The 23,016-nt window shown below is 34.8% G+C and overlaps 3 protein-coding genes across 4 annotated transcripts; 1 reads left to right on the top strand and 2 right to left on the bottom strand.

Annotated features, from left to right (window-relative positions):
- Positions 1 to 6,394: 6,394 nt before the first annotated feature.
- On the top strand, positions 6,395 to 8,141 carry LOC107817243 (serine/threonine-protein kinase-like protein At5g23170). The gene has a single exon (XM_016643039.2). The coding sequence runs from the start codon at positions 6,564 to 6,566 to the stop codon at positions 7,710 to 7,712; it is 1,149 nt and encodes a 382-aa protein (XP_016498525.1). The 5' UTR covers positions 6,395 to 6,563; the 3' UTR covers positions 7,713 to 8,141.
- A 4,565-nt stretch (positions 8,142 to 12,706) lies between these two features.
- On the bottom strand, positions 12,707 to 17,863 carry LOC142162237 (protein FAR1-RELATED SEQUENCE 9-like). The gene is made up of 5 exons (XM_075218564.1): positions 17,653 to 17,863; positions 17,485 to 17,543; positions 16,208 to 16,819; positions 12,845 to 12,907; positions 12,707 to 12,763 (listed from the first exon to the last, which is right to left on the bottom strand). The coding sequence occupies exons 1-5, from the start codon at positions 17,861 to 17,863 to the stop codon at positions 12,707 to 12,709; spliced, it is 1,002 nt and encodes a 333-aa protein (XP_075074665.1).
- Positions 17,864 to 20,118: 2,255 nt separating this feature from the next.
- On the bottom strand, positions 20,119 to 22,444 carry LOC107807381 (small ribosomal subunit protein eS12-like). 2 transcript variants are annotated; one of them, XM_016631736.2, is made up of 5 exons: positions 22,330 to 22,441; positions 22,059 to 22,109; positions 20,961 to 21,258; positions 20,515 to 20,580; positions 20,119 to 20,409 (listed from the first exon to the last, which is right to left on the bottom strand). In XM_016631736.2, the coding sequence occupies exons 2-5, from the start codon at positions 22,064 to 22,066 to the stop codon at positions 20,350 to 20,352; spliced, it is 432 nt and encodes a 143-aa protein (XP_016487222.1). In that variant the 5' UTR covers positions 22,067 to 22,109; positions 22,330 to 22,441; the 3' UTR covers positions 20,119 to 20,349. The 2 variants fall into 2 exon arrangements, with proteins under 2 accessions (XP_016487222.1, XP_016487223.1); XM_016631737.2 differs by lacking the exon at positions 22,059 to 22,109 and having other exon boundaries at positions 22,330 to 22,444.
- Positions 22,445 to 23,016: the final 572 nt, after the last annotated feature.

Here is a 23,016-nt window from a genome sequence, read left to right as displayed (position 1 = left end):
TGAAACTGGCTATTTTTGAACGACTAGTTGTAAATTTGGCTATTTTTGAATTTCTCCCCAGAACCACTGGTTTTATTTTAAACCCCCGCCCTTGGAAAAATATTAACTTAAAATTTCACTATGGTATGAGCACCGTGGTTGAATTATACTCCTGTGTGTAGATTCTTCCTGCTAATATTTGCTAGAGCGTGTCACCATATACACAAGCTGGTGTTATGTAAACATTGCAAATGTCTTTCTTTGTAAATAAAATATTTTAAATATTTTCTTACCCTTGACTTTCAACGGTCTTCTGCTTGCGCCGTTAAAAAAGCCTTCAAACCAATCAAGAGTGAGGCGGACTAGCGACCGGCTGGCGTCATCAAAGAAGTTGACGTCCGGGGCTTCCTCTTTCTCTTTAAAATAAAACCGGTGAAGTCCATCCTAAAGTTAAAAAAAAAAAAGATAACAAGTATCTCATACTCAAATATTGGGGTCCCTCAAATATTAGATGTTTTGGGCTTTAAAGGAGGCTTCTCTTTTGGGCAAAGATCACTTTTAGTTTGTGTTTAAAATTTCTATATCTTTTAGATCACTATATACATATACCAAAAAATATATATACTTTTTTGGTTATTGTTTTGAGAGTGGTTATATAGTGTCATTTCCCCTCTTTTTTTTCCTACCTTTATACTTTCTTGGGCCTCCTAGAAGTTGAAATTGGTAAAAATTGTGTGGGGTAGCCACTTTTTAAAGTGATATTTACTTTTTATCCAGTATTTTCAATGTTTAGCAATAATAGCCACTAATCTATTAAAATTAATATGAAAAGATTGTATTACCCTTTCTTGTACTAGTCATTTCGCCTAGGACTTCTCCCAAGTCGACTTCTCCCAAGTCGAAGAGAGACTAGTTCAGATTCTTCTATAATAATATTTTCAGTTGTACAAGTTGGGCTAGAACTTTTATTGAACTCTGGTTGAGAAATATTAAAAAAGCGAGTTTGAAGGGAATTGTAATCCTTCTGTATTTGTTCAAGTAACGTTCTTAATCTTGAATTCTCTAGTCTGAGCTCATTGACTTCTGCTATGACCAACTTAAATTCATCATAAACTAGTCTCACAGACGGCGGCACAGGTCTTGAACTTAGAATTACAAGTTCAAAAGCTAAGGACACTTGGTCCTGAACTTAAATTAACAATCTCAAAATTAAGGACAATAGGTCCTGAACTTACAGTTACAAGTTCAAAAGTTAAGGACAATAGGTCCTGAAGTCCTTAACTTCAACTAACAAGCTCAAAAGTTAAGGACAATAGGTCTTGAACTTAGACTAAAAAACTCAAAAGTTAAGAACAATAGGTCCTAAACTTAGACTAACAAGTTCAAAAGTTAAGGACACTTGGTCTTGAACTTACAGTTACAAGTTCAAAAGTTATGGATACTTGGTCCTAAACTTAGACAAACAAGCTCAAAAGTTAAGGACAATAGGTCCGGAACTTTGACGTACAAGTTCAAAAGTTAAGGACAAGTAGTCCTTACCTTAGAGTTACAAGCACAGAAATTAAGGACAGGTGGTCCTGAACTTCGAGTTCCAAGTTCAAAAGTTAAGGACATGTAGTCCTGAAGTCCTGAACCTAGAGTTGCAAGTTCAAAAGTTAAGGACACTTGGTCCTGAACTTTATGAGCAGAAGGGTGTTTTCGTCCAGGCATGTAAAGTTTATTAAAGCAGTGGCTAAAGATTAAAGACATTTTAAACAGTGGCTTAAAAGTAAATACATGTGTTATTAGTGGTTAACCGTGCACTTCCCCCCTTGAAATTGAACTATGGGCTGATTGTGTGGCTTTTTGGTTTATTGAGTACTGGGCTTTTATTAGTGCCATTGCTCGGTACTTGTAACAAGGAGATAAGTAAAAATTGCACGGGGTCGCCCTATTTGGTCGTCCCCATTTAACCTATACCCATATTTTTAAAATTATTTAACCTATACCCTAATTTTTACAACTTCAGGCGCCTCCTTCTTCCTGCTACCTGTGCGCTCCTTTCTTCCTCCTTTCTTTTCTACTCTTTATTCTACTCTTTATTTTTTGTAATATGTAGTATATTTTACTGCTGATTTGCTCATAGTGACTGCCATTTTTGCTGAAACGACCTTTTAGAACTTTTCTTCATCTATTTATAATTCATTGTCTGTATTTATTTTATTTGCAATGAATTCAGATAGATCCAAGAATGAAATATCAAACACCAAGTTGATTGAGTCTTTATTGATACAATTCTTACACTAGGCTTTGAAAGTTGAACTATTATGCTGAAGTTCAGCAAATAGTGGACAAAACTTCAGCTAGTACGACTGTAGGACAAAAACTTCAGCTTATTTAGAGTTTGAAGTTTTTACAAATGAACTAAATAACTTCAGCATCTTCTGCTGAAGTTTTTGAAAAATCTTTATGACAAAACTAATGAATCCAAGACAAAACTTCAGCTTATTTAGTGTTGAAGTTTTTATAAATGAACTAAATAACTTCAGCATCTTCTGCTGAAATTTTTGAAAAAGCTTTACGACAAAACTATTGAATCCAGGACAAAACTTCAGCTAAAACATGCTAAGTTCTGTAAATAAAGAACAAAACTTCAGCTAGTAGAATGCTTAAGTTCAACAATTACAAACAAGTTCAGTCATCTACTAGAATGTTGAAGTTTGCGTGATTGTCTTTGCTAATTCAGGCCCGTATGCCTCAAGTTTACACCAAAAGTGGGTACACTTGCATTTTTTTTTTTGTAAAGCGGGTATAAGTGAAAACGTGACCCAAAAAAGCAGGTATAGATGCAAATCCCCCAGGAGATAAAGACAAAAGAGTTCTTTACACAAATAGCCGGTCATATTCATTATTTACTTTTTCTAGTCATATATATAGATTATACATTGATTATCCATAATTATACACATATAATACATAAATTATACATCCACCGGCTATTTTTAATTTAAGTGGTTGAGTAAATGGCTATTTGGGTTAATATTTCAACAAAAGTTATGGGCTCACTGCTTCCTATTGCCGGTAGAAATTTTGGGCCAAAATCCAATACATCCACAATCTTAATTTGGGCCGACCACGAAAATAGAGTTATCCTTCGGCAGGGAGCATTTTACACTCTATATGTGCCTTTGTTGTGCGAATCAAATTATGGGGGAAAGTGCACGGTTAGCCACTAATAACACATGTATTTACTTTTAAGTCACTGTTTCATGTGTCTTTAGTCTTTAACCACTGTTTTAATAAATTTTAACTGCCCGGACAAAAATACCCTTCTGTTCATGTCCTTAACTTTTGAACTTAACTTCAGAATTTCAGGACTACATGTCCTTAACTTTTGAACTTGGAACTCTAAGTTGAGGACTTCAGGATAACATGTCCTTAACTTTTGAACTTAACTTCAGGACTTCGTCCTTAACTTCTGAACTTAACTTCAGGACTACATGTCCTTAACTTTTGAACTTGTAATTGTAAGTTCAGGACCAAGTGTCCTTAACTTTTGAGCTTATTATTCTACGTTCAGGACCTATTGTCCTTAACTTTTGGGCTTCTTAGCCTAAGTTCCTACCTATTGTCCTTAACTTGTTAGCTTGTTAGTCTAAGTTCAGGACTTTAGGACCGATTATCCTTAACTTTTGAACTTGTAACTATAAGTTCAGGACCTATTGACCTTAACTTTTGGGTTTCTTAGTCTAAGTTCATGACCTATTGTCCTTAACTTTTGAGATTGTTAGTCTAAGTTCAGGACCTATTATCCTTAACTTTTGAGATTGTTAGTCTAAGTTCAGGACTTCAGGACCTATTGTCCTTAACTTTTGAACTTGTAACTGTAAATTCAGGACCTATTGTCCTTAACTTTTGAGCATGTTAGTCTAAGTTCAGGACCAAGCGTCCTTAATTTTTGAACTTATAATTCTAAATTCAGAACCAAGTGTCCTTAACTTTTGAACTTGGAACTCAAAGTTCATGACCAAGTGTCCTTAACTTTTTAACTTGTAACTGTAAGTTCAGGATCCATGACATAGCAGAAAACCAAACGTTATTTGTTTTCACAAAAATAATAATAATAATAATAATAATAATAATAATAATAATAATAATAATAATAATTGCAATTTACATATAAGATTGATGTCAAATTACACAACAGAAAGCTAATAACAAAAAGAAACAACTAAACAAATAAAAGACTACAGAACCTAACCAACCAAAAGAAAAAGAAAAATAAATAAAATTCAGAAAGTTTGTTTTCTAAAGTTTGTTGTTCTAGGATCGCAGAAAAGAACACTTCACGGTCATGTTTATCTAGTTTAGGAACAACAAGCCACTTTTGTTGCTTATACTTCAGAATCATGAATGCTTCAAAATAATCATTCAATTCTTCCTTCAAATAGAAAAAGCTATCAATCCATAAAAGCCCACCAGGCCTCAAAACTCTATCAAAATCATACAACACAAAATCCAGCAACACAAAATCAATCCAGCCATCAAGAAACCTCGTTGTATGAATCAAATCTAATGTGTTATCGAGAAATGGTAGCCTCTGATTTATAGTTAAGTAAAGAGGAATTAGCCTTCGAAGAGCAATCATCTCGTTAAATGGTGCCCCAAGAAACACTAAAGAAGAAAATCTTTTTGGTACACTTCTTCTCCCTAACTTGAAAGAGATAGAAGAAAGGGCAACACAATCTTTTCATATTAATTTTAGAAGACTAGTGGCTACTATTGCTAAGCATTAAAAATGCTGGATAAAAAGTAAATACCAGTTTAAAAAGTGACTATCCTACACAATTTTTACTCAAGTTATTCGTCGCGTCAGATTGGGATCTTTACCTAAATAGTCTTTGATATTCTGGATGCTTGGAAAAAAAAATATTGTAAGTGAAGTTTTAACTAAATATTATACTTAACTGTTTGTAAGATGAGTTTAAAAGTTTTTGCCAATTTTCTTTTGTATTTTAAAGAATAATTTAATTTCTATTCACCGAATGTAGAAATTGCTTGACACACTTTGGGATAGGAGAAGTTTTGCTTAAATAATATTGTTTCCAATGGAATCTCGGTTCACCTATTTCTAAATGTATTCAAAACAAATAAAACTAGAGATAACGGAAAATAATTTCTTAAACTATTGGTTGATAGTAAAAATTAATGACACTTTAATGTTGGAGTACAATTTTTAAAACTAGAGAATAAGAAAAACACCAATTCCTTTCATTTGGAAAAAAAAAAAAGCATGAAGTTTTGATATACGAGAATCAGAACATTTCGTAAGAATAGTTGTTTAATGGGTGATTGTATCTGTGACCACAACTCTGCCAGGAGTAAAATGAGAATGGATTTTCTAAAGTTCAAAAAGCAAAAAAAGGAAGTGACAGCCCAAGACAATGAAATTAAAATTTGAAAAAGGTTGCTTCAGCTTTTACAAAAGTGATTTAAGCATATTAAGACCTAATAATTCCATAAAATGAGAATCTTTTTTAGATCCCCAGAAAATTTTCAATGGCCAATCTGGTACACAAAAAAGTATGAAAAAGGCACTAAAGGAGAATAGGGGCCAAGAACCAGCTAATTTTACCACTCTCTTGTAGTGACAGTGAGTACCTTTGCCTTTTGCTCTGCCCAATTCCTTCACTTTTTCTTTTCTGTTCCTTAGTTTATTTTTTTTATTAACCCCACCACTGAAAAAAACCCCAATAATCTTATTTTCTCTAGTTGGAATTGTACTAGTAGTATCTTTCTTCTTATTTATTTACCACGACTTTCAATATTTAGGTTTGCTAATAAGCAATTTTGTAAACTTAACATGAATGAGAAGACAATGTAATATACCTTATGTTTCATCACCTATTAGGTTTATTCCCTTACATCTCTCAAGCTAACAATCAACTCTCCCTGTACCAACTTTGTTTGTCCTGACTGCTATAGTGAACTGTTGTTATACAAAATATATATTATGACAAGTTGGTTCCAAAGAAAACTTGATCATTATAATGAAGTATTGTTATAGAGTATGACTGTTATAAAGATTGACACTAATAAGTTTTCTCCACTAATCATAAAGTATTTCTACAATTAGTTTCTAAAAATTCGGGTAAAGTAAGTGATTACACTTAAAATGTGTAGTTAACCTAGACAGGTGGTGGATAATCGCGATCTATTGGGACCAGTTAAATTACAATGTACTTAACAATTTTTATAATATTGTCAATGTATAAAACTTAAATTCATGAAATTCGGTCGTTTTAAGAAACAAACATTATGATTACACAAGTCAATAGTAATTGCAGATATATTTACGTGTTTTGTATTACTGAATTTAGAATGACAATAAATAATGCAAACTCGAATAAACAAAGAAAAATTATTTGCTGCCTAAGGTGTAAGCTATAAATATTCCCTTGTTTTCTATATATATTAAACCTCCAAAGTCACAACAGAAAGAATATGCTCATTTCATAATAACCAAAATATGGTTTCCAACAACCAAAGTTTCTGATTTTCATTATATCTTCTTGTCAAACAAGAGGAAGCAGCAGAAGGTCTAGATGAGAAAAAAGGGTATTTGGGAGAGGAAAAAAATGAAGGTATTTGAGTATGAAAAGCTTGAAAAAGCCACAGAAAACTTCTCAAAATCAAGACTCATTGGTAAAGGAAGCCATGGATGTGTATACAAAGGAATTCTAGAAGATGGTAAAATCATAGCCATAAAGAAGCAATCATTAGGACTTCAAAAAATTCAAGACTACTCCAAACTAGAAAATGAAGTAAGTATTTTATCATCTCTGTCCGAAAACTCTTTCATCGTTAATTTTCTTGGAACGAGTAATAATAACTCGGCCAAGAATGAAACTTTTCTTATCATGGAATACTTGCCAAATGGCACTCTACATGAAATGCTACATGCAAAAATCGTCCCTCCTCCTTGGCCTAAACGTGCCCAAGTGGCAATTCAAGTAGCTAAAGCAATCGAATTTCTTCACCAAACTAAGCCTTCAATTGTTCATAGAGATATTAAATCTACTAATGTTTTGTTTGATTCAAATTGGAATGCTAAGTTAGCTGATCTTGGACTTGCCCTAAGGATGAAAAATGATTGTGAAGATGATGATCCCTGCTCGCCGAGTCATCGTTCCAACTCGGTAACTCGACCTGCTGGCACGATCGGATACTTAGATCCCAGTTACACCAAACCAAGCAAATTAAGCACAAAAAATGATATATTTAGTTTTGGTGTATTACTCCTGGAGATTATGTCTTCAAGAAAAGTGATCGATGTCTCAAAATCACCAGTTTCTATAGTTGATTGGGCAACAACATTGATTAAAGAGGGACGTGATTTGGAAATTTGTGACAAAAGAATGCATGTGCCATGGTATATGGAAGGCACGATAAAGAACATGTTACGCATTGCTACACGTTGTGTTTCTACAAAGAAAATAACTCGACCTTCAATCCAAGAAATTGTGATGGAAATGGAGAATGTGATAGTAGAGCCAACTAAATATCCTTTGTGGAATATATTACGTAGCCTTACACTTTTGAAAAGGAAACGAAAAAGATGCAGAAAAGATTGCAGTATTATTACTACCACAGTTACCAAGACTTGTGCACAACATGAAGGGAAGGTACAAAAGGATATGTCAAGACGGACGTTGTTGATTAGGGAGATATTGGCAGATAAAGTCATGCAGTAGACGCATGGGTGGATCCAGAATATTTATTATAAATTTACTAATTTTACTTTGTTTCGTGTTAAAATTAGTTGTTTCATTTCAACTTATTAGCAAATAATGCAAGTGATGAGAATAATTGGATGTTTGTTATTTTTGTTACGATCATATTGATTTTATCGAAGCAGAACAAGTCTAAAACTCCGATCCTAATTTTCGGGAAATCATCCAAACCCGTACTGAGTCAATGAAAAGGGATGACTCTGTTGAGTGGAGAAACTCGGAGTGGGTCAATGATGAGACAAACCAATCACGTAGTACTATAGAAAAGGAAATGTAGAAGTTGGATCAGCGCATGCATTATTTCCAAACACAAGATTCCCAAAAGTAGGTAGAATTCGTGGGATATTGTAATCTACTACAGTAGTATTATTTTGTGTGTTTTTCTAAAAATGCCGTGTCATTCCTTTGTGATGTTACACTTGTATCTATGGCTTTTTATTGGGAAATTCTTGTGTCAAGTACGTAAGACTTCTCCAACATTTGCGTTGGAGATAATGTTTGACCGGAATGTTTGTTGTCTGACTATGCAACTCGCGTTATCAAACATACTCCGTCCGCTCCACTTTTATTAATTTTTTTCGGTTATTTTTGATGGTCCATGATATTTACTCCCTCTCTTTCGGTATGTGTGAACTTATTTCTTTTTGGTCCGTTTCAAAAAGAATGATCCCTTTTTAAATTTGGTAATAATTTAGCTTAAATTTACAATTCTACCCTTAATAAGAAGCTTTTATAATCACCCAAATACTTTGGTCCCTTTTTAATTTATTTAGGACCACAAATTCCAAAAGTCTTCATTTTTTTCTTAAAACTCGTGCCCAGTCAAACAGGTTCACATAAATTAGAACAGATGGAGCAATTTTTTTAAAATATCAAGAAGAAATTAACTTTCTTATATCAAAGTTGCTCTTGGAATAAAGAGTCTCGTAATATCATTCTTTTCGTGAACAAATTACAGAGATAATAAAGGCTAATACGGTCAATTTCATTGTTAATTACTCCATCTGGTCCACTTTAATTGACTTTTTGGTTGTTTTCTTACATATTAAGGAATCTATCTTTTAGCACTAATTAACAATGAAATTGACCATATTAACCTTAATTTATTCATTAGAAATATAACAAATACTCCTAGGCTCTTTAATTATGAACCACGAAAAAGGCCAAAAAATTAGTTAAAGTGGACTGGATATAATAATATTAAAAGGTGAATTCTTTAATTTGTGAAAATATCCAAAAGATAAATTAAATTGAACCGGAAGGAGTATATATTTCACAATTCTTAGTAGGAGCGCTTCCTCATTAAATAAATTTTATGAAGATAAATCTAAATTAGTCTGACCAATTCCGAATACTAAATGATTAAAATAAAAAAGAAAATTTGTGTTTGCTGTACTTCCTTAGTTTTACCTACTCCCTACTTCTATTAAGAGATTAATTAACTTGACGTCCTAGCTTTTCGTGATTTTAGAAATGAGTCATTAATATTCGACGTGATTTGTTTGTCTCAAGATGCTCTCACGTAACAATTAATCCCTCCGGTTCACTTTAAATATTTTTTGGCTCTTTTCATACATATTAAGAATTCATTGTCATTAATATTCTATTAAGATTTGTTTGTCCAAAATAAGTGATTTTTTTGGCCTTTTTTTGTAGTCCAAAATAAGTGATTTTCCAGATTTCAAAAATGAATTAATTATTTTTTTCCTACATTGCCCTTGGAGTAAATAGTGTTGGAGTGTGTGTTAGGAGAATTTATGTGAAGAGATAATAAAGGTTAATATGGTTAATTTCATTGCTAATTAATATTAAAAAGTGAATTTCTTAATCTGTGTGAAAACATGTAAAAAACCACTTATTTTGGACCGGAGGGAGTAATTAACAATGCAATTGACAATATTAACCTTAATTTGCTCATTAAAAATATAATAAACTACTCTTACACTCTTTACTCCAAGGGCAACTTTGGAAAAAAGAAGTTAATTCCTTCTTAATATTTAAAAGAATCAAATCCCATGGACCACAAAAAAAAATTAAAAAAGTCACTTAAAGTGAACAAGAGGAATAACATCATGGTGTGCACTTCTAATCAAAAGGTTTTAGTTTTTGATTATAATGTACTAAAAATTTTTGATTAGACAAATTTTCGTCGTAGTTAAATATGATACATCACGATCATGTAATGTCTTATTTTTCTTGAACATTAATTGTGCTCGTGAGTCGTGTCAATGTCGAGTTTTATCGTATTGTGGAGTCTCCATTCATGCAAGAAGAGGAAGGAATTCAATTTGGGACTTAACGATAAAAAGGAGGGAAATTTATATCCTTCAAGAATTTGTAGTAATGAAACATAAATTCATAAAGAACATTTTTGAGTTTTCTCTTTTAATTATTTTCTTGAAAACAACAACAACAACGACCCAGTATAATCTCACAAGTGGGGTCTGGAGAGGGTAATATGTACGCAGACCTTACCCTACCCCGAAGGGTAGAGAGACTATTTCCAGGAGACCCTCGGCTCAAAAAAGCAACATGAGCCGATATATTAGTACCATAAAAATGCATAATAAAATAACAGCAATATAAGAGATATGAAATACAGAATACGAAATACGAAATAGATGGCTGGTATAGTAAAACTAGCAGGTAAAGCCCTGCATCAATAGACGACCAATGACATTCTTAGTCTAACTCCTAACTGGCTAGTTTCACTCTATTGTACTGTAGAAATATTCACAACTTTCCCCTAACATACAACCTTAATGCTCGACCTCCATAATTCCATGTCAAGGGCCATGTCCTCAGTAATTCTAAGTCGCGCCATGTTCTGTCTGATCACCTCTCCCCAATACTTCTTAGGTCGCCCTCTACCTCTCCGCGTGCCCACCACAGCCAGTCGCTCACACCTCCTCACCGGTGCATCAGTGCTCCTCCTCTGAATGTGCCCGAACCATCTGAGTCTTACTTCCCACATCTTGTCCTCCATGGGGGCCACACCCACCTTCTCTCGAATATATTCATTCTTAATCTTATACATCTGTGTATGCCCGCACATCCACCTCAACATCTTCATCTCTGCTACTTTCATCTTCTGGATGTGTGAGTTCTTTACCGGCCAACATTCAGTTCCATATAACATGGCAGGCCTAACCACCGCTCTATAAAACATACCTTTTAGTAACGGTGGCACTTTCTTGTCACACAAGACTCCTGACGCTAACCTCCACTTCATCCACCCCACCCCTATACGGTGTGTGACATCCTCGTCAATTTCCCCGGTCCCCTGGATAACCAATCCAAGGTACTTGAAACTACCCCTTTTGGGAATGACTTGAGAGTCAAGCCTCACTTCAACTCCCGCTTCCGTCGGCTCAACTCCAAATTTGCACTCGAGTTATTCCGTCTTCGTCCTGCTCAACTTGAAACCTTTAGACTCAAGAGCATGTCTCCAAATCTCTAGCCTCTCGTTGACGTCGCCTCGTGTCTCGTCAATTAGAATGTCATCAGCAAATAGCATGCACCATGGTACCTCCCCTTGAATATGATGAGTCAGTTCATCCATCACCAGGGCAAATAGGAATGGGCTGAGCGCAGACCCTTGGTGCAACCCCGTAATAACTGAAAAGTGTTCAGAGTTGCCTCCTACTGTCCTAACCCGAGTCTTAGCTCCAGCATACATGTCTTTAATCACCCTAATATAGTCAACCGGGACCCCTTTATCCTCTAAGCAGCTCCATAAGACCTCCCTAGGAACCCTATCGTACGCTTTCTCCAGATCAATAAACACCATGTGGAGATCCTTCTTCCTATCCCTGTACTGTTCCACCATCCTCCTAATAAGGTGGATAGCTTCTGTGGTAGATCGCCCCGGCATGAACCCGAACTGGTTGTCTGAAATAGACACCGTCCTTCGCACTCTCATTTCTACCACTCTCTCCCAAACTTTTATGGTATGACTTAGTAATTTGATGTTCCTATAGTTGTTACAGCTCTGGACATCACCTTTGTTCTTATACAACAAGACCATTGTACTCCACCTCCACTCTAATTATTTTCTTGAAAACTGTTTGTAAATTGTTAGTTAGGACTTGAGAGAGAATGTCCAAATTCTTATATTCCATTTCACAAAAGTCTCTCTAAAAATAAAACCACTTTATTCTTTAGCATTTATTAAATTATCCATTCGAAAGATTCGTGTGATCTTCCTAATTATAAACAAAATGATCTGTAAGCGGAAAGGAGATAAAGGAATATCAACTAGACGAATAAAATATTAAAAGTTTTTCTACATTAAAACAAATACGCCATCCTTATCTCACTTTAATAAAATAAACTACTATAACTTACAATCTTTTATTAAAGAAAATTGTCAAATGTCACCTTATTCTAGGCCTCAACTTCTGGGTGGAGATCCCCTCCATTGATAATTTGTCCATTATTGCTCAATACACTTACTGATTTGTGCCATGTGTCTACCCAATCAATTTAAGGTTAAGATTAAATAGATTACTAAACAACTAAAAATAGTAATACAATTTTATATAAATAAAATAATAAAAAGTTTACTGTAGTTTCACCTTACTTCAACTTTTCTCTCACTCAATACAACATGCAGGCCCCACCATGATGTCATAACTAGTAGAATGATGTTCCCGAATCCATTTTAACTTCTACAAGTGATTTCTTAACTTTTGGAATTGGCCTTTTCTATTTATTTATTTTTTTCTTAAATGAGACTTGACAAATAACACAATAAAAAATTATCTCTTTCATTCATGTTGACACAAAAGCATTTGAATAATAGATTTAACTGAAGTTGTTAAAATGCAATAAACAACCTCTAATAATCATCCAATTACTTCTGAAGTCCAAAGAAGCTATGGAAGTACTTAAATAACATGTCCAGTATCTTAAATAAAATAATAAAAATCAACTAGAAATAAAATTAACATAGATCACAGTAAATAATTATCTCGAAACTCTTGTGCCCCTTGACTCTCGAAAAAGCTCGCCTGCCAAATAATGATAAATTATATACGTCAATAAAATAATATGTGTTAAAAATAAATATAAAAGCTTCTTTTAATATAAACTTGATCATGAGGAAGAGAACAAGAATTTTGTGTATGTGCAAGAGCATCAAAATAAGAAGGTTCCTACACAAATAATATAAACCAAGTCAATTATATAATATATTTGATAAAACAATTACCAAAAAGAGTGTGTTAATATTACCGTTAGCATTTGAGTAAAGCTATAAGATGCCTTCGAAAGTCAAAACTCGGAATGCTGGGATAAGTTGGCACAAGCCATACTTTGAGAGGCACTTAAATTAGAATTGTAAAAAAAATTCTCATCTTTTGTTGAATCCTACGAATAAATATAAGAAATATTATAATTGTAGTAACATTATAATAGTTGGTCAATATGAAATATTCGAATTATGAACTGAAATAAAATATGATATACCTGGTTGATACAATTTCGCTTATCAATTTTAGTTCTATCATTAACTGTAGATCCATCTTGATTAATAGAATCTGACTTCTTTCCTCGAGCTTTCTTACTCTTTGAGTTCGCTTCAAGAGAAGTTTTAATCCTCTTTTTCAGACGTTTTGTGTTATCTTTCTTTTTAAAACTTTTGGCTCGTGAGAGGAGATCTCTCTCATTATTTTCTTCTGGTAAATCTCTCGTTGAACCAGTAGTATGGAGAGATGGAGCTGTCATGTGACGACCCGAAGGGTCATCACCGTAGTTCTTCCTTGTTCCGTACTTTCGAGGCCTTGAAAACCTCGCTTTTAGTTGCCTCGATTGGCGTGCGCAGTTCAGGCGCGTAGCCGGAAAGTTTTTATGTTAGAATATGTGAATTATGTGAAACATTTGATGAATTTTGGTATTAATATGCATAATGTTGACTTTGGTCAATATTTTGGGTAAACGGACCCGGACCTGTGATTCGACGGTCCTGGAAGGTCCGTAGAAAAATATGGGACTTGGGCGTGTGCCCGGAATCAAATTCTGAGGTCCCAAGCCCGAGAAATGAATTTTTGAAAGAAATTGTTTTTCTGAAATTTGATATGAAAATTTGAAATGAAAAAGGGGTTAGAAAATATAGGTATCGGGCTCGTATTTTGGTTCCGACGCTCGGTACAAGTCTTAAATATGTGTTAAGCACTATCTGTAAAGTTTGGCTAAAAACGGACGTCATATGACGTGTTTCGGACTAAAAATGGAGAATTTGAGTTATGAAAGTTGAAGAAAGAAAATCATGTGTTTGAGGCTTGATCCTATGTATATGATGTTATTTTGGCGATTTGATCGCACGAGTAAGTCCATAAGATGTTTTTAAGGTTATGTGCATGTTTGGTTTGGAGCCCCGAGGGCTCGGGTGAGTTTTGAATGGGGCCCGGGAGGTCTTGGACTTAAGAAAATGCAGGTTAGGGTGTTGCAGACACCAGCGCGGCCGCGGTCATTTCCGCGCGGTCCGCGCTGGAGCCGCGCGGCCGCGATGCATTTTTGTGCGGTCCGCGTGGCTGAGTCTGAGGGCTAGGGTTTCAGGTCAACCAGCGCGGCCGCGCACCAAAACAGTGCGGTCCGCGCTGGAAAGGTTCAGAGAAGCCCCACTTTTCTCCCACTCGGCGCAGCCGCAACACATTTTTGTGCGGTCCGCGCCAGGTCCTCAGAAAGGCATACAAGTTCGGAAAATCTCAGTCATTTTTCACTTTTCAAAAATCCAAAACCTAAGAGGCGATTTTCCAAACAACTTTTCTTCTCCAAAACGATTGGTAAGTGATTTCTAACTTAATTTCTTTATTCCTTAACATCTTTTAACATAATTTCAACTTCAAATCAAAGATTTTCATGGGAAAAATTGGGTGTTTTGGGTAAAACCTAGGTTTTCTACAAATGGAGAAGTTGGACCTCAATTTGGGGTCCGATTTAAAGACAAATCATATATTTAGATTCATGGGGGAATGGGTAACCGGGTTTTGGTCCGAACCTCGAGTTTCGACCACGTGGGTCCGGGGGTATTTTTGACCTTTTTGGGAAAAACCTTGAAAAAAATCTATTTTTATGCATTGGGGATGATTCAATTAGTAATTATTAATGTGATTAAGTAACTTATGACTATATTCGAGCGGATTGGTGGTGGAATCAAGAGGTAAAGCTATACTAGAAGCGTGAGTTGAGTTTGGAGCATTCGAGGTAAGTGTTTGTTCTAACTTTGGCTTGAGGGAATAGGATTAGGATGATATTTGCTACTTGCTAATATGGAGTACGGTGTATAGGCATGGTGACGGTTATCTATGCACCGGAGTCTAGCATGACCGTGAGTCTTGATTGCTTTTAACTCGAATAATGTGACACAAGCTCCTTGTTTATTTGATAAGTTTCATATAATATGAACGGTTGAGGAAGAATGATTTAAAAGGAGAATGTGTTGTGAATACTCCATTGTCGGGATGTGTAGACTGATATATATATTCTCCCTTGTCGGGATATTTTGGGCTATTAGCTGTACCCTTGCCGGGTTAAAGGTATTGAGTTGTTATTCTCCCCTGAAGGGGTCTACTATATGAAGTCAGATATTACAATCTATATTATGGGATCGTGTGGCACGCCGTCCACTTATATATGATATTATGGGATCGTGTGGCACGCCGTCCACTTATATATGATATTATGGGATCGTGTGGCACGCCGTCCACTTATATATGATATTATGGGATCGTGTGGCACGCCGTCCACTTATATATGATATTATGGGATCGTGTGGCACGCCGTCCACTTATATATGATATTATGGGATCGTGTGGCACGCCGTCCACTTATATATGATATTATGGGATCGTGTGGCACGCCGTCCACTTATATATGATATTATGGGATCGTGTGGCACGCCGTCCACTTATATATGATATTAATTGTGGTAGGTACTGTCTAGCCTCGTCATTACTTCGACGGGGTTAGGCCAGGCACTTACCAACACATGGGGTCGGTTGTGCTGATGCTACACTCTATGCATTTTTGGTGCACAGATCAGGGAGCAGCTTACGGACCGCAGCAGTAGGACTTCTGGGAGCTATCTTCAGTCCAGGGACTCTTGAGGTAGCCTAGCTGGCGTTCGCAGGCCGAAGTCCCTTTCCATGTTTTTTTGTTTGTTTATCTTGTATCAGACAAACATGATGTATTTTCCCTTCAGACATTGATTGTAGTATTCTGTAGTAGTCCGTGAGCTAGTGACACCAGACTCTGGGTAGCATTTTGGTTCAAACTTCCGCACTTTTGGTTTTCAGTTGCTTTAGATTTAAAGTCTTCCGCTTAGATTTTGTCTCATTTATTATATTGTTTGAAAGAAAGCAGGAAAGGTGTTTTAAATATTTGGCTTGCCTAGCTCCGATAGTAGGCGCCATCACGACACCCGATGGTGGGAAATCCGGGTCGTGACATGTCACCTCCATAATTTGTTTCAATTTTGCGCTTAACTCATTTACACATGTTGCCGCTAGCTTATAGCCTTCATCGGTTTCAGAAGCTTTAGCTGCCATTCTAACAAATATAGGACAAAGGATTCTATAGCGATTCACAATGATTAGCTTTGAATCCTTGATCTCTATATCTTGCCCATCAATTTCTTTAATATTTACGACTTTTGCAGTTTTTGTCCATCTTTTCAAAATATACTCATCTGGAATTTTATCCACTCCTCTTATCACATCAAGAATTCTTATTGTATGACAACAAAGTATACCCATAGACTCAAACTTCATGCAAGTACAAGATATATGATCTGCCTCTGTCACCTTAACAATATGCTCTCGAGTGTGCTCATACTTGCTAACCTTATACATGATGGGAAAATTATTTCCCTCACATCCATTCACTTTGATTATTAAAGACTTCATATATTCATCTTGAAACTTCGAAAAAATATTTGGTGTATATCTAGCATGAAACAAAATTGGCACCTTTGCTTTTAATACTGGCAACCATTGTGATGCATCACATGTATCTTGCAGCTCATTATATCTTTTGTCCTCAATTGCTCTATCATAATGCTTAAAAAACTGTACCAAATTATAATCAGACTGCAAATAATCCTTTATTCACTATTCAAACTCTCACTTAATTGTGTGTTATTCATGCCACCCGAAAAGGTTTGCTTTCTATATGCTGCAAATAATTTTTCTCTCAAAGCATATATTCCTTCCAACCATTCATTTTCATGAAAATTATATTCATCAAGCATAGTAGTCCAAACATTTATAAATTCTCGTTCATCCTCATACTCGTAAATGCATTTTCTAAAATCACCACGGAAAAAAGCGTACCTTTTATAAACTTGATTGAGGTGTTTTACAACATTTTGTTCCATGTGTCAAACACACAACCTATGATGAACTTCAAGCATGACGAATGAGATGGCCTTACTCATAGCAGCATCTTGATCTGTAAAAATAATTTTTGGTGTTTTTCTAGACATTTCTCTAAGAAATGTTTCGAACAATCACTAAAAAGATTCTGAAGTCTCATCATACATCAGTGCACCTCCAAAAACAATCATTTTTCTATGGCTATTAAATCCAACGAAACTAGCCAAAGGTCTATGCTCTTTATTTATCTGGTACGTAGTATCAAATGAAAGCACATCTCCAAAAATCTCTTAATCTATTATAATCTTAGAATCTGCCCAAAATATGTTCGTGATCATATCATTAACATCCAACTGTACCGCAAAAAATAAAGATGGATCTTCAACTCTTTTTTTCTCAAAATATTCTAATAGTACTCCTGGAAGAAAATACCAAAAATAAGTATGTATATGCTATTTTTAATATGAGAAAATCACATTCCAAAGACTAAATAAAAAATTATTAGGCAATTTGAACAAGTAATTTACCTGCTTCTCCTTGTCCCATAGCTTGTTGCCTTTTGGTTCGAAGGTAGTTCTTATGATCTAACTTAGTACAACCCAAATTTGCTCTGCCACCAGCTTGAAGACTCATAAAATCAAAAGTTCCTTTAGAAAATAATCCAGCATCCTCCGCCAAATCGATTTCATGAGTTTGTACGTCGTTCAAATTTCTGTGAGATGGCAACATGTGAGTCATTGTCGGTGAAACGAGAGGATGGTTGTGTTCTAACTCAACCTTAGTAATATGGTACTTTCCAACAAATTGGCGAGTAACAACAATATGAGCTTGGCATCCTGTTCTAGTCTGTTTTCGTGGATTTTTAGCTTGATATTTTCGTTTATCATCTCCGCGGAAACCCTCCTTGAAACATGTAAGCTTTTGTGATGTTACATAACCTAATTTCTTATTTATGTTCGCATACTCTTTGCGAACACTAAAACCTATCCTTTTCTTGCATACTCATTGTAAAAATTAAATGCACTCTCATCGTCGTCAAACTCAAGACCAAGCGCAGACTCACGATCTATTGACCCTTGAAAATTATTTTGTAAAACTTCTTCGGCAGTAGCTTCACACTTGCTTTCTCCAAAATTGTCTATTATACTTCAAAAGAAAAAGAATATAAAACATAGAAACATCGTTAAGTTTTGAATAGTTTAACTAGAAATATATAAACTTGTTATAAATTTATTAAAAAAGATTATTTAAACTTGTTGCATTTGAATTCTAATATGTAATGGAAAAAAATATTATACTAGAACAGATGTAATGCATCTTCCAAAGAATATAAAATAAGTACAGTACCTTAATTAATCAAATTTAATAAGACTAAATAAGTCTAGTAAAAAAAAGAGTAGAACCTTGTCTTTCAAAAATTCTTCAACTGTTACGAAGTTGATCTTAATAACAATGGCGCTTTTGATTTCTTAGGAAAAAAATAGAAGGCAATATTCTTATAAATCTACAATATATAATTAGTTAGAAAGATAAATGTAGATCTTTGATTTCTTATTCATAATCTTTTATAAAAGTAATGAGATGATGGACTGATTTTTGGCGGTTAAATAATTGGTAAGATGAATTCCCGCCACTTTAATTTTTTTTTACTTTTCTTACACTTATTTTATGGAGATCATTTTACTAGTTATGACATCATGGTGGGGCCTGCATGTTGTGTTGAGTGAGTGAAAAGTGCAAGTAAGTTTAGTGACCTATTTAATCTCGGCCTTAAATTGATTGGGTAGACACATGGCATAAATCAGTAAGTGTATTGAGCAATAATGGATAAATTATCAATGGAGGGGATCTCCACCCCTCAACTTCTATATCGCAAACCATGTTTATAATGAACGTGGGAGTAGGGAAAAGGAGGTATTCGTGTTTGGTTTAAGGATATGAAAGGAAGTGAGGTTGAATTGAATTAGATTTTCTCTGTGCTATAGTCATAAAAAAAAAACATTATGCTGGATTTTTTAAAGGTTATGGTGAAATTAGGGAGAGATAGGTACTTTATTTGTTTTTCTTGAAGATGTATTCTTGCTGTTTGTAACAAGTAAATAATCAACAATTAAAAATTAACAAGACGCATTTATGACGGTTATGATCCATGATGGCCTTTTTGTTGATTTTAACAATTTAATCTTTCTATGAATGGAAAATGGGTGAGTGATTGGACAAATATTGGGGATAGGGTTGCATCGAATTAATTAGTGATAGGGCAAAAAATGGGGATAAGGACAAAGGAAAGTGCAACGGCTACATCTGGAATGGTGAGAGCTTTTCTTTTTTGGGGTAATAAACAACTATATTCCATTATTACATAAGGGGAGCTATTCATGGTGAGAGCTTTCTATTGTAATATTGGTGCTTCATTCCATTGAAGTGCAGCCCAACTTTGAATAAAATTATCACCAATTAAAAGGTTCGATTGATTCATTGATGATTCTAATTTTCTCTACTTTTCTACAAAAGTTATTACTGCTGAAGTCAATCTGCTTGGAGTTTAAAAAAAAAAAAAACTTTCTGAATTTATGGTTCTAAATAAGTCAGAAAAAAATCCAGGTATTTGTATAGTTATAAAAAACTCTCATCAAGAATAGAATTAAAAGTTTAAACAAAATTATTTCTAAATTTAAAAGATGATCCTTTTTTTGAAACAGGCCAAAAACGAAATAGCCGGAAAAAAAGCTAGAAGCTCAGAAAACAACTTAATCGACCTGCAGAGTTAAACAAAAAGCATGATATCAAGAAATGGAGAGCTTAAAGTAATTCTCCTCCTTCATGGAGGAAAAAAATTGTTCAAAGAAACCACAAACCACTGCTAAGGCACTACTACCGAAATATACAGCCGTTGTTGAGACTGCATGCAAATATTTAACATGGCCTAAATCAGTATAGGCCAAGCCTTTTTTTTAAGAAATGCATATTTTTTAAGCTGACGAGGGCAACAAGATTATAAACTAGACGGCAGTTTCAAACTATTAGATCTTCCCAGAAGGTAAAACAAAACTTGAAGTAACACAATAATAAGGGAACATAGTTTGAAATCTCAAAAATTCAACTCTAAATAAATGCCAAAAAGATAGTCTCATGGAATCTCTAGCTTCATAGTTCCCCCCTAAAGCTCCGTCTCAGACTTATCTAGCCTCATAGTCCCCTAAAGCTCCATCTCAACCTTATATTTAATGAGACTTCACGTACTCCTGGACGATATGGAGACCCTCAGTCTCTTCCCCATAATCCTGCAGAATCAATTAGAAAATTCATTACAGTGGAGTATAAATTCCAGATTGGAAAACTTATCAACTGTACTATTCATTTAAAGCCAGAGGATACGTAGGACGTACCTTCACGACAACACAGCCACAACCAACAACTTTCCTTGCTTTCCCTTCAGAATCAATTTTGCATAACTGTAATTGAAGAAAGATCATAGTCGATGAGTGATTATATTTCGATTTACATGATACACTTCTACAAAAATGAGAACTACAGACCACTTCAAAGAGGAGTCAACAAGTTAAATCAGAAGACTCATATACCCCTCAACTCCAATACAAGTGCAAAAAACACAATAACATAGGTCCAACATAAAGTTAAGGCTTCAGTCATGGGATTCTGAGTATTATTTATCACAAGTCCCTAAAACCCTTCACCTATTAAAAGATGGAGTATCTAGTAAAGACGCACATTCCAATTTCATTTTCACATCAGAACCAGCTACTCAAGTATGTATAGTAACAACTGAGATACTGTGATTGGGGCCATAGATAAGCAATGATCAATTACTTACACCAGCCCATTCGCCAAGAGTTTTTGCATTGGGAACTGTAATCAAACTGACATTGTGATCAGCACAAAGAGCTTTGACCAGCTTGACATAGTCTGGCTGGTCGCAGTCCTCTGCTAGCACACAAAGCTGCGCAGCATGCTTCTCAATCACCTTAGCACCTTCATGGAGTCCTCGAGCAAGTCCTCCATGAGCTTTAGACTTCCTGAGCACCAGCTGCAGAGCGGTCATGATGTCCATGGGCTCCCCAAGTGCTGGAGCAGGAGTCTCGGCAGCAACAACAGGAACAGCAGCATCCTCTCTACAGATATACAACTGTCAGGTAAGAGTACACCTTATACTAAAGATAAAGATAGGCACACATCAAGGACCAGATTGGTGAAGCAAGAAATCACCATGCAGTGTCACATTATAATGGTATTAAAGCCAATGCCACAAGAACATCAAACTCGACTAATTCAGAACGTTGACATCATAACATTTTTCTTTCTCATCAAACCTCGGAATATCAAAGCTAAGCCAATCCATTTTTTCATGATACTTTGTCTACACACAGTAGCATGTCCATTATTCCATGAAAATAAAGTGGTCAACCAATTGGATAAAACATTTGCTATATGACAGTTCTGCATCAGTACCATGACAATTTAGGGTTTTGTAATTCTAACAACAAACAACATATATATAAAAAGGCTATAGATATGTAATAGGCAGCTGAAACATAGAATTAAGAAACTCTCATACGCTAATTGTATTTGGTTCTGCTTCAAATGACCTACAAAAAGAATCAATTTTTGGATGGTTCTACTGGTTGGGTTCCCTTGAAATAATGACATATTAGTTTAATTCCAGGGAATGTATTTGTTTCATGATTCTACAGACAGGAAACACTTCTGCCTAGCTCTTTCTAATAGAGGTACAGAAAATTTTGAACATTGAACTTGCAAAGTCTAATCTTAACGTGGATCAAGCAATTCAGCAAAACCATACAAAATTTATCACGTGTCTAGATTACTAAAAATAAAAAAGACAGCAACTTGAACACTATAATGAATTAAAAAACTGAATTTAATGAGAAAGCTTACAAATCACCAAGCTTACCCTGACATATTTCTTTCTTGGTAAATGTTAAACCCAAAAAAACACAGCAACCTGTTATAAGTTGAACACGAAACTCAGTCAGGTAAATAGAATCAATAACAGACTCCATAAACCCTCATACTAAATATATCGTGTCAACTCATCCAAAATCGAACCACCCCCAAATAAAATAAAATTGATTTCACAATAAAGTAAAAAGGATCCTTTAACATTTCCCAGAGACAAAAGAAAAAACCAAAATAACAGTAAGATTTGAACAAGGGTTTCTGACCTTAAAATTTAGAGACGACGCAATCTGCTTTGAGTTGCAGTAATGGCAAAGGGGGCGGTAGTGGAGGAGAGAGGCATAAAAGGTTTATATATATAAGACAGATCAAAGCTTCAACCCTAAAGTTGCATTCTTAATTACTAAATTGCCCCTTTGCTGATTCTCTTCTGGTAAATCAATGTTATCTCCTATGGGCTATAAGTTCGGCCCAAAATATACAACTACTAATCCAATGAATCAAGTACTAATGTATAGGGATGTTCAAAGAAAATGATTTTAGTTTGATTTACTGTTAAACAAAAATAACTGGAAAAAGGGGGAATTTTTTATTTACGTTTTATAATTATGTGCGTGTGTGAATTTCTGTAAATATTTTAATACATCTCATAAATTTCATTTGGATTTAGTTTTGAAGTTTTTACTTTGAGCTTGAGCATTAGATTCACCTGATCCAACAAATCCACTGTCTTTGGGCTTTTCATAATTGTCAATATCGTTTAGCGGCAAATAAGATATTTAGGCTTAATACATAATTTATCTCCCGAGTTTCTAGTTTTTTTTCCTGTATATCCAAATATATATAACACATTAATAATTTATCATTTGTATATTACAGTGTATAACATAATAATAATGTGTATATCAAAAATATATCAAATTTTTATTTTCCTTCTTTGTATAACACATTTC

Source organism: Nicotiana tabacum, chromosome 7 (genome assembly GCF_000715075.1).
Source record: "Nicotiana tabacum cultivar K326 chromosome 7, ASM71507v2, whole genome shotgun sequence".
Taxonomy (NCBI): domain Eukaryota; kingdom Viridiplantae; phylum Streptophyta; class Magnoliopsida; order Solanales; family Solanaceae; genus Nicotiana; species Nicotiana tabacum.
The sequence above is the reverse complement of the archived record's forward strand: the minus strand, read 5'-3'. Positions and strand labels throughout refer to the sequence as shown.